General features: G+C 42.5%; 1 protein-coding gene across 1 annotated transcript in view; it reads right to left on the reverse strand.

The window, feature by feature from the left end:
- Window positions 1-12,614, reverse strand: part of arnt2 (aryl-hydrocarbon receptor nuclear translocator 2) — a 175,977-nt gene that overhangs the window by 143,340 nt on the left and 20,023 nt on the right. Inside the window, 2 exon segments of the mRNA XM_030725130.1 lie at window positions 5,688-5,901; window positions 9,690-9,903. Coding sequence (XP_030580990.1) covers window positions 5,688-5,901; window positions 9,690-9,903 — 428 coding nt within the window.

Raw genomic sequence — 12,614 nt, forward strand, 5'->3', positions numbered from 1 at the left:
AGGGGGACATGCCAAAGTAGCAGGCACCTTATGACCAAGACCTTTGCTGTCCTCCATGGGCATCTTTTCCCATCTGTTTCGCTTTTATGAGAACTATCTAGTGTTGCCAGATCTCGTGATAGAAACATGCAACCAGCTCTATGAAAATAAGCCCAAAATAAGCCCAACTGGCAATCCACAACATTGTGTAAAATTGAGGCCGCTTTTAAACAGTATAGCTCCAGTGCAGTATAGCTCATTTCTTTGTTTTGTCTCATTGTGATTTGGAGCAGTGAAACCCATTTTTCTTAGCCTCATAGAACAGAAGGGTGCACAGTCTTTTTGTGTGCTTCTCAGTATTAGCACGTTGCATTAAATCAGCATGGTGAGCACATATTTCACACTTGCAAAATCTGAAAAATGCTTTTGATATGTCTCTCATCAGTACCGCTTTCTGAGGTGTTTAGCACCCCCCCCCATAACACACACACACACCCTCTCTCAAGGTTTACTGTGTTCATGCCTGCAGATCTCACCTAATCATGGATTTATAAAATACAAGATTTCTATTACAGGCTTTTATTTTCTATCAATCACAAACAAAAAAAATGTTTGTGTGTGTCTAAGGGGGGGTGACAGGAGATGGGGAGGTGAAGGAGCACAGGGGTGCCTAATCAGCACCATGCCTCTGTTATTGATCATATCATATGCACAGCTGTTAAATACAGAAAATGCAGCTAGATAAATAATTTTGCCGCATCTTTGGCACCCCCCTCTTGTGAGGTGCCCCTATGCATTGCATATAGTGTACACCCACTTTTTGTGCCACTGTCTCCCATCCGAACTCGGATCCATTCCTTAAGTGCGCTCTCTTTCTCCCACTCTATTATATTTTTTCTATATTTTACCCACTTACTGGAGCTCATTCTTATCCTTCCTCCTCCTCCTGTTATGAGTGTTTGGGTGTGCGCCAGGTCAACTTGGGTGAGAACGATAAACAGGAACGGGGGCTTGGAAGGGACAATCTACCTACCACTCGTCTTTTGCTTTATTATGGGGCGCCGAGAGATAATCAACGAGTTTGACTCGGAAAGCAAATCAAGCCCAAATAAGCAACTTGACGTTCAAAAACAAGCCAAAAAAACCACAACCTGGGACTTACCAGATTTGCAAGCGACTTTAGAAAAAAACAAGCCCAAAGTCGCTTATAAGCAGCAGACTTTGCAACACTGGTACTATCCCCTAAATTTTATTACTTCAAAGTTACTATAAATGAACAACTTCTGCTATGAAAGGAAGAAATGCCACGGCCGATGTGTTCACAAACCATTACTTATATGCAATGCATCTCAACAATGTTATGGTTTATTTTTAAATAATTTTGAAAGTTAATCTTCAAAAGTACAGAAGCTATGCTAATGCATATTATTTTATTCTCAAACCTGCCCCCGAAAGAACAGCATGGTCGGTTATGAAATTAATCAAATCATGCAGACGATCGCATTCCACTTGGCCAGCAACCTTTCTCTCATCTGATCATTAGAATTCTATTCTTGACATTGTTCATGTATACCTAGATTACTTACTTTCAACCTCGGACGTGGGCTTGAACCATTTCTTAAGCCCAATCATCTGGTCCCCATGCCTGGCGGCCACTTGTGACGGCTGCTGTTTTCTCGTATTTCTCTTACATGCATGAGAAGCCATGATGGCAGCAGATGATATATGAACAGTCACATGGCAGTCGTGAACAGAGGTGGCAAAAGTACTGACATTCTGTACTTAAGTAGAAGTACAAGTACTTATGTTAAAAAATACTTTAGTAAAAGTCGAAGTACTGGTTCAACTTCTCTACTTAAGTAAAAGTAAAAAGGTACAGGCTCTGAAATGTACTCAAAGTAAGAAAGTAAAAGTAGTTCTTTGGAGGATGTTTCTACCTGCTATTTTTGTGTAAAACAAACCGAACCTCATTATATATTATTGTAATAACATAAAATAATATTACATGAGAATACAAATGTTATTCCAATCTAAATTTTAATCCTAATGAGTGCACTCAGCTTGAAACTGTTATGGAGGACACAAACTGTTAAAGGGAATTTAAACACAGCTCTGTTCTCTGTGTCCTCCATAGTAGAGGGTGATCATACCTCCACCTAAACACAAACATGAGGATACTCAGGGGTTACAGTGGGATTCAGAAGGTGGAGGAACCCTAAGATCAGCTGTAGTGGCTCTGCATGGGGAGAAGAATCACAGCTTTCTATTGTGAGCTGCAGTAAATGATGTTGGTGTGCAGGCTGTGATCAGCTGACCTGCTGCTGCTGCTCTGAGGTTTACTGCTCTGTGTGGATGAACTGAAGTCACAAAGATGTAACCCAGTATTTCACAGCTCTCTGAGCTGATCTCCATCCCCTACACTGACAGCATACAGGCTGTAGAAATGTTGGATTCAGTGATCTCAGCATCAGCAGCTTTGATTCAAACTCATCTCTGCTGCACTGATGTAACCTGTAACTCTGACCATGAACACAAACACTGTGCTCCAGTCCAACACAGAGCTTTACTGTAAATACAGTACAACAAGCTAACCTATTTATTACACACTAAACTGCAGTATTTTCATACAATCTTTGAATTACACAAAGTCAGCATCCTTCAGTTTATTTTCCAGTCCTTACCTTTAAATCTAACCTCTCTTCTTCCTCTCCTGTCCTCTTTCTCCATCTCTGAGTGAACTTCTCTCTCTTTGCTCTCCCTGAAATACAGCAGCTCTTCTTTTAGCTAGCAGACACACTGTGTGACAAACTGCACACACTTTGTGTGTTTGCTGATATTTGTTGAGCATTTAGAAACGTTGCATTTACCTGCCACACGTTACTCCCTTCATGCTCGCTCCTCTTCAGTAGCGCTAGCTAAGCTGTTTATGTGCCGCAGCGCCCGATTATAGCGCTATAAATGATACATTAATTATATGGGTTTGCGTATTTAATCCCTTTGTACGAGATCAGCCCCGATGATGGAGGATACACCAGTACGATTGTCTCTTATGTGTTATTATTCCTCCGTTTAGGCTCAGATCGTTTGATGTTTGACGGCGCACTGACCGGAAATGCAAACTTCTCTCTGACGTGTTAAAATGTAACGAGTCTGTTTGAAAATGTAAGAAGTAGAAAGTACAGATACTTGTGTAAAAATGTAGGGAGTAAAAGTAAAAAGCAGTCAGAAAAATAGATACTTAAGTAAAGTACAGATACCTGAAAAATCTACTTAAGTACAGTAACGAAGTATTTGTACTTCGTTACTTCCCACCTCTGGTCGTGAACCAATCAAATGGCTCAGATTGAAAGAATGTAAATATTGCCATGTGCTTGCACATGGCGCTGGAAATGGAGACTGCCGTTGGCGCAAAAATGTTTTTTTAGGAAAATTAAAAAGTAGACGGTGCAGAGTGGTGGAGTAGGTGGAAAATGCGCTTGGCGCCAGCATAATTTGAAAGCCCCGTGGAAGGTGTTTGACCAACAGCCCTACACCACAGAGAGTATATTGGAGGCAATGGAACATGCATGTGATGATGTTACTGTAGAATCCTGTCAAGGCTGAATTCAGCCTCAGTGGGTGGTGGGGTTCCCCGTTACCTGGCAAGGAGACCTCACTGACTGTGATTTGGATGAAAATGCATCTGTCGTACAGTGATGCGCTTTCTGTTGTATGTTGTTTATTTATTTATTTTTAAATACATATTGTTTTTTTTTTTTAAATCTACATTCAGCACTGTCATGTTACTCTGACTATGGCAGTGTTTCACTGTATACACTTGGAATAAACATTTTCTGTTGAGTACATGCCCTGGATGCTGTGTCTTTGAGTAGTGTGTAATAGATGGTCTTTTTGAATATAATTTTTACTTGCTGTGTGTGTCTGTGAGATCTGACCACAGATTTGAGAATAAAATAATATGCATTAGCATAGCTTCTGTACTTTTGAAGATTAACTTTCAAAATTATTTAAAATTAAACCATAACATTGTTGAGATGCATTGCATATAAGTAATGGTTTGTGAACACATCGGCCGTGGCATTTCTTCCTTTCATAGCAGAAGTTGTTCATTTATAGTAACTTTGAAGTAATAAAATTTAGGGGATAGTACCAGTGTTGCCAAGTTTTGCACACAGGCAACTGCTTTTTGCAGTGATTGTTTGATTTTGACAGGAAAGTCTTGGATTTGGGGAAATTAGCTTGAGTTTTTGGATTTGTGTTTAAGGTTTTGGGAGGTGGACTCAGGAAATGTCTGTTAGCAATTCAGAAATACTGCAATATGTCATAACAAACATCATGTGAAATGTAGTTCTTCCTTCTCACCTACCAAAAGCAGTAACCTGGTAACTTATTATTCCCATAAAGAACTACAGACAACATCAGCTGCACTGGAGGAACCACTCACTTCTTCTACTGATTGCTGATTGATATTGTTCAGTCCTTCCACGTCAGCAAACTGGAAAACATGCAGTCATGCATGCAGTGAGCAGAAGAGGAGTGAGCCTCCAGAACATGCTGCTTTAGTTCCTGTGACTAAAACCTAACCCGGGGCTTCAAAGGCTGTGCACGTACTTGTGTATGTGAACAAAGAAGTATTTTCATCTGCCAAAGCTGTACACAGAGATTACTGAGGTACATTGTTTACCTGGCACTACTGGATTCTTAGCATTCAGAGCTCTGCGGGCAATGCACATACCAACAGACAGACACAAGTATAAATTCTGAGGCTTTACAGTTATCCAGCCTGCCGTCAAGAAAAGGTGGTTTAACAAAACAATGCTGCCCTCTAGTGATGAATCTAAGTATCTCAGAGATTTTTATATTTTAAGTGTTACTTTCAGCCTCTGAGCTTTAAGTACATCATGAAAAACAAAACAGGAGGAACAACTGCAGATTACACAGGAAGCACCCAACATAATGAATATGCAAACCAGATGTGAATGATATCTTAATTTAGTTTTACAGGTGTTCCATTTCTAAATGCAAAATTAAATTTATTGTTCCTCTGAGAAATACCCCCCAAAAAAATCTGAAACAAGTTCTCCTTTTATCCCTATTTTGATTCTTCCTCAGTCTCTTGTTTTACAATAATGACCTTTTTTCTGCCAGGTTGCAAATTAGTGGTCAACAATTTTATATTTAAGAAAAGTGTACAACTGTACAACAAAAAATAGCAAAAACCCACCAATGATCTACCTGGGTCACAGTGACCTCAAACTGTGGAACCTCAGAAATAAATATCCAAAGCAAAATCTGTTGACAGTTGATTGTGCCACAGTTTCAATGGAACAATCACCTGAAAGAAGCATCAACACATTGGAAATATGAATCACTAGTTTTGATCAAAACTTTCCGAATAAAGTCAGAGGGAAAACAGGATGTTTGTGAGTTGAGCGTTTAGCCCTTAAGTTGATATGATAAGCTGGAAAAAAAATCAACCACTTGCTATGTCATACTGTGTTATGATGAATACAGTCTCAACATAACTGGAGAAAAGCAAAGGTGAACTCATGGTGTGTAAAGTACAAAAGTTTATATCAAGGTTATGTGCAACAGGTGGTTATAAGGACCTGCAGCTGCTTCCATGAGTTATTTTGCAAAACAATAACGAACAAAAGCAGAATACGATAAGCTGAAAAAAAAATTATTTTCAACAATTCTTTCTCTACCTGTCATGGAGTTTTCTGAAGTGCTGAGCTGTTCCCGCAACTTGTCCACATCATCAGGGTGAACCTGCTCATACAGAGTGCTGCCAAACCACTCAGATTGGGGCTGGTTCAGCACTGGTGTCACTGAGTCTGACACATAGATGACCCGACCCGTCTCTGCAGCAACCACAAACAAGAAGCCATCTGCTGCCTCCAGGATCAGATGCTTTAGTTCCTAGAGGGATATTAAAGGGGTATGAGCATTTAGACACAAATTAAGAAACACAACCACCTATAATACATATATATATATATATATACACACATATATATATATATACATATATATATATACACATATATATATATATACATATACACACATATATATATATACATATCCATCCATCCATCCATTCACTTCCGCACATCCTGTTAAGGGTCGCGGGGGGGCTGGAGCCTATCCCAGCTGTCATAGGGCGAGAGGCAGGGTACACCCTGAACAGGTCGCCAGCCTGTTGCAGGGCCAACACGGAGTGACAGACAACCTTTCACACTCACATTCATGCTCTCATTCACACCTATGGGCAATTTAGATTAGCCAATTAACCTAACCCCAGTAAGTGCATGTCTTTGGAATGTGGGAGGAAGCCGGAGTACCCGGAGGAAACCCACGCAAGCACGGGGAGAACATGCAAACTCCACACAGAGAGAGGGAGAGGCCTGAGCCAAGGTGGAATTGAACCCAGGCCTTCCAGATGGTATTCTAACTGTGAGGCAGCAGTGCTAACCACTGCGCCACCGTGCTGCTATATATATATATATATATATATATATATATATATATATATATATATATATATATATATATATATATATATATACACACATATACATATATATATAGAAAAAAAAAAAAAAATATATATATATATATATATATATATATATATATATATATATATAAATAAATGCAATGGTTGAGCATTTTCAGCTTTGAACTGTTAATTACCAACGATTGGTCCCTCAGGAACCAATGAGCTGCAGAGTGGGGCTAAAGCAGATGACTGAGAATTAGGTTTATTCAATACTAGCAACACATGGGGCACTATGAAAGATTAAGCATGAGAGGCAGTTTTTGAAAAGTGTGGCTTTCCAAGATGGCGGCCGAAGGCTCTTCCTTTCGGTGCTCTTTTTTGTACTTTTTGTATTTCTTATCTGTTAGTTTTTGTGCATTTGTCTCCGCGAACAACTGCTACACACACCAGGATCTTGTGGACATTGGCTACGGGCACAAGAAATCAGTATCAAGTGATTTTCACTACACTCATAACATCCCAGATGACATTGCGAGGCCGCCGAGTGCTCCGTGGATTGTTATCGGGTCTGGAAGGCGCCGCCAAAGGCAGAAGCAAGGCTGCATGTCCGGCCTTATGCTGAAGCTAAAACGCCAACCACAGAGGCCTCCTCTGCTGAGCCTGTATCTCTCCAATGCCAGATCCATGGTAAATAAAACAGACAACCTAGAGTTATAGCTGGCTGGAAATCGTTATGTTTGTGACTGCTGTGTAATGATTATCACCGAGACCTGGCTTAACCCACAGATCCCCGATGCTAGCGTGCAGCTAGCAGGCCGCACTCTGCTAGACTGGGATCGGACACAGGACTACAGTAAGAGGTGGGGTCTCTGTATTTACGTGCATGAGGACTGGTGTAACAACGGAACAATCATAGACAGATTGTCACGGGGTTCTTTCCAGAAAAAACTCCTCACAAAAAAAATTGATGGTGTAGTCGGAAAGTTCTGACTGGATTTTTATTTAGCCGGCCTCCCAAAGTGCACAAAACTATTTACAGTAACACCAAGCAGGAACAATACAAAAAAACAATACGGAAAAAAAATAAAGTATTTTACACATTACTGGGAACTCCGCTTCTCCCCAACTCTATGGTGCTACAATCAACATGCTACCTTCACTGCAACCATCAGCAGACTGACTCTTTGCTTTACTGAGCCCTCTTTTAAACCAGTTGCCCCTCCCACTAGGCATTAATTCGGATATTTTTCCCCTCTAGGCAGTATGTCTTCACATTTATGCTGTAAATGAATTAAACAAGGGAAACACATTGACATAACTATTTACTGGTAACTTAAACAGGTAGGTCCATTGGGGAAGAAAACAAAAAAAAAGGAAAAATAACCAAACAAACAAAATAATGCAGTTCACGTGACCCCAAATGTGCGCGCAAACCTCCCATTTAACCACCGGAAGCGCTGTGGCTCGTCTTGCGCTTCCGACTCCCCTAATAGCGGGCACCCGGCAGACTACGCACCCCATCCTGAGGACCCGTAAGTAAACAAAACCATAAAACTACTCACTACCGGCTTTCGGCAGCGCTGTGCGGTGGTTGCGGTTTTACCTGTCTCCTATGAAGATAATGCTGTTTCCCACTGCCGATGTAAATAACCCCTGAAATGTGGGCATGCTGGTGGAGACGCTTTCATGTCCGCTGCCCGTAATCAGTGACCACGGTGGCGCTCCGTCACATCATCCCCTTCCACCCGGAGGTTGACGAGGTGCGGCAACCTGGAAAGGTCACCACGTTAGACTTCCCCGGCCGATGTCGGATGGTAAAGCGGAAAGGCTGCAGCGAAAGGTACCACCGGGTCAGGCGACTGTTGTGATCCTCCATGGAATTGATCCACGTGAGTGCTCGGTGATCAGTCTCCAGGTCAAACTCTTGTCCCAGCAAATAATACCGTAGCTTCTCCAGGGCCCACTTGATAGCTAAGGCTTCCTTCTCTACGGTGGAGTATCTGGTTTCCCGTGGCAGCAACTTACGACTTAGGTATAGAACGGGATGCTCCTCTCCAGGGTCTCCCTGAGACAGCACTGCTCCAAGGCCGACCGCGGAAGCATCCACTTGAACCAGGAATTTCTTGCTGAAGTCAGGGCTCTTCAGCACTGGAGAAGTGCAGAGGCAAGCTTTCAGGGTGGAGAAGGCCTTTTCACATTCTTCCGTCCAGGTTACCGGGTTTCTTTGGTCTTTATTGGTTAGTGCGGTAAGAGGAGCGGCAATGGTTGCAAACTGTGGCACAAATCTTCTGTACCAGCCGACCAGTCCTAGGAAGGATCGAACCTCCTTCTTGGTGTGAGGCTGAGGGCACTTCTGGATAGCCTCAATCTTGTCCACCTGGGGTCGGACCTCCCCTTGTCCGATTTGGTAGCCAAGGTAGCGTGCCTCCTGACGTGCCCACTCACATTTAGAGGGGCACACAGATATTGTTGCCTAGACCTCGAGCACATGTCTGTAAGATGTCGGCCTTTTTTCTGCCTGGAGAGATAACAGTGGTGATCATCACAGCCATGTATACAGCACCCGATGCTAATGTTAGCATGGTGCTCTCTTTCCTGCTGAACACCATTATCGAACAGCAGCGGGCCCACCCTGATGGATTTCATATTAACAAGGCCAACTTAAAGACGGTACTCCCGAAATTCCACCAGCATATCAAATGTTCTACAAGAGGGGCGAACACTCTTGACCATGTTTACTCCAACAGTAAGTGCTTCACATACACAGACTGGGACTTATTTGAACACGAGGACCTGGAAACATTCACAGGGATGGTACTGGACTACATTAAGTTCTGTATTGGAAATGTGACTGTTAGCAAAAACATCTGGGTTTTCCCTAACCAGAAACCCTAGATGAACAACTAGGTCCAGAAGAACTTAACTCTTTCTTTGCTTGCTTTAAGACACCTCAGGACCACCCATCTGCTCCGGCCCACAGCTGCCCAGTGAGAGTGAGGGCTGGTAACTGAACATTTTAAAAACTATTTTAAGTGGATTAATCTTAAGAATTGTTTCTATTTTGACAGATTTTTTTATGCCAGTTTCAAAACCACTGCCATTGCCACTACAAACTATACTATATCTATGTTACAGCTAATGATAATCAACTTTTGGTCTTTTTACTGGTAGCAGTTTGAGCTCTGTTTGTCTGACAGTACAGTACCTGTTCAGTGAGAAAGGAGGGTTTATAGGCCCCATCTGTAGATGTGTTGCCAGTCCCCCTCATGGATTTCATATGGGAAACAGCCATACGCAAGATGGTCAGTTTATCAGGTTTTCTGGCCAGGGCGCTGCAAGTGGGGACCATGTCTGACAGCTCAGTGATGTACTGGGTCATTTTGTTGCGCCGGCGTCGCTCAATCTCACTGTGGTTCTCTCTGAAACAGAGAAAAGAGCAGTTAGGTGCTTGGAAGATGCAGACTATGAACCCTTTGCAACCTTGCTTGAAGAAATGTTCAACAACAATGATACATCTGATCATGATGTTTCAGATATTTTAGATGAATGACTTTACAATTCCATCTCTCTTTTCATTATGCTAAGTTGAATCTGTAATAAGCCAAAACTAAAAAAAAAACTTTTTTTATTTTTTTGCAATTCTGTTTTAATTATACATCTAAGGGGAATTGCTTAGATAAGTTTTTAAATTCCTCATCTCATTGTGGACATGCATTTAATTCATGATGTAAATCAAGACAAGTTGTTTCTTTCCACTGAGTGATAAGATTCCCCTAAACTTACCACTCTAATTTTTTTCAATGCAGTCAGAAAATTTAAATGAAAAAAAAAAAAAAAAAAGGATAATTGCACAATATCAAATTAATACATACTGCATGAGCTCAGAATACAAAGGAAACACTCAGCTTCCCTTGTACCTGTCCCACATGTTGGATGACATGGGGCAGGTACAAGTATGAAAAACGAAATCCTGGAAATCCTTCTTGATATCTGGTTGTGTACGAGGTATGCAACCAAAACACTGTGTACTGACAAAAAAAACCCACATATTGAATCCAAGTTATAATGTGAGTCTGAGAAACACATAATCCGTTTATTCATTCATCAGATTTTACTGATGACTTTTGTCTGGTTCTTTGCTCATTTCTGTTACATAGGAGAAATGTTGACCATCCCATCTAGCCATTTTATAGCCTTGCAGATACAGGTGGCTGATAACTTTTGGGCCACTCAGGTTTGGAGCATTTATCAATTCATTGTGATATTTTGCATCAATTTTTAAACTTTTTTCTTCTTCTATGATAACTTTTTTATTGTGTGTTTTATTTTCTGCTTTTGTTTGTCTAGCAAAGGTCTTTGCACATGTGTTCTAAAAGTAAAAATGCACTGGCCATAGGATATAGTGCTAAAAACAGACTGTAATGTTGACATTTAGAATGTGGTACTCTGATTGTCTTGCTGGAATGGATCTAACTGCTGGTATATGACCTTGTTAACTTGTTAAACTGAGTATAGTTTTTTTTTTTTTTTTTTTTTGTATAGTTCTGCGTATAGTTTTTTTAGTATAGTTCTTTTTCTAACTTTGCTCAGTGTTTCACTATGGGAATCGCCTTGGCGTGACCACCTACGGAAGCTCCAATGACACCACGTCTGTCTGTGACAGACCTGTCAAGCCATTCCCAGGGCCCCCCTCCCTCCTACTATCACGGCTGACCAGCTCCTCCCTACTCATTCTCACTTTCTTCCCGTGAGAAACTACACTGAGTTCCCTCAGCGCGTCCAGCCTAGCTTGGGTAGCTGTTTAACAGTTCCTAGGAATCCCGTAGAGGAGTACGTCGCTGAACACAGTTCTCCAGCTTTCAGTCTGGATTGTGCTGAGAAATTCCTTTGAAAGAAGTGTCCTTGTAGTTATACACCTTTGGACAGTGACCGCGTTGTGGCAGGCTGTTCCAACGGTTGCCTGGTTTTTTAGTAAGCGGGGTAGCCATTGTGTGTGTAACTTGGGCTAACACTTCACGGCGAGCTTTTCAGTGCCCGGCTAGCATTGGCTTGTTAGCAGGCCATATCACAATAGTGTTGGGCTAGCATTAAATTGCTAACCGACCCAACAGTGTTGGGTTTCAGCTGACAAATTAATGCTAAGTGAAACCCAACACACGAATGGTAGAGCTCAGCTAATGTGTCACGATGAGCTGACTTACGACTAGCTCAGACTTACCCTGTTGTTAGCACTAGCTATGAACAGGCTAACGTGTTACGACGAGCCATGTGTAGCTAAGTCTCACCCCCTTTCTGACTACTATTTTCTATTGCTCCTACCCCCGCGAAAGGGTCAGAACCGAAAGCCAAAGAGGCTGCATCCCGCCCATGCCCCGCATCATGCGGTGCCTCCATTTCAGACAGGGACCCTCTTCCGATGTGCATAGCTTGTATGGGTGCTAAGCATGCTCAGGCCTCTCTGGCGGACCCACAGGGTTGCTCACACTGCACCTTGATGCCAGAGAAAATCTTGGAAAGGAGGCTGAGAGTAGCAGTGCCTAACAACCAGAACCCCTGTCAGCCACTCATGCTACGATTGATATCCATCAGCTGCGAGCCACAACGAGCTGGGAAAACATGATGGAGGAAGTGTCCCCGGTTATGCCCCAGTTGTTTGAGGGGCTCCTCGACCCAACCGAGGGTGAGCCGGCGGGCGAGGATGCGGATCCCCCCAGTTTAAAGAAAATGAAAAAAACGAAAGAAAATCACTGTCACGTCACCCCGTCCCCGGCAGGGGGAGCTCGCGCTCTTCACAAGGGGGACACCTCCGTGCAGGAGGCACACGTGTTCATGGGTCCCCTCTCTGCGCAGCTGGAACAATGGTGCACATGTGCAGTCCATCCCTGAGTTATGGCCACCATTTCCCAAGGATACAGGCTTCAGTTCGCAATGAAACCACCGAAATTCAACGGAAAGTTCATTTCAGTGGCCAATTGAGATTCAGCAAACGTCTTGGAGGACGAAATTGCTTTGCTGCTACACAAACAGGCGATCAGAGCGGTCCCGAGCAAGGAGGCTCAGCAGGGCTTTTACTCCCGTTATTTCCTCATTCCGAAAAAAGAGGGCTCCTGTCTCCAGCCCATTTTAGATC

This window comes from Archocentrus centrarchus, unplaced genomic scaffold (genome assembly GCF_007364275.1).
Source record: "Archocentrus centrarchus isolate MPI-CPG fArcCen1 unplaced genomic scaffold, fArcCen1 scaffold_48_ctg1, whole genome shotgun sequence".
NCBI classification, from domain to species: Eukaryota; Metazoa; Chordata; class Actinopteri; order Cichliformes; family Cichlidae; genus Archocentrus; species Archocentrus centrarchus.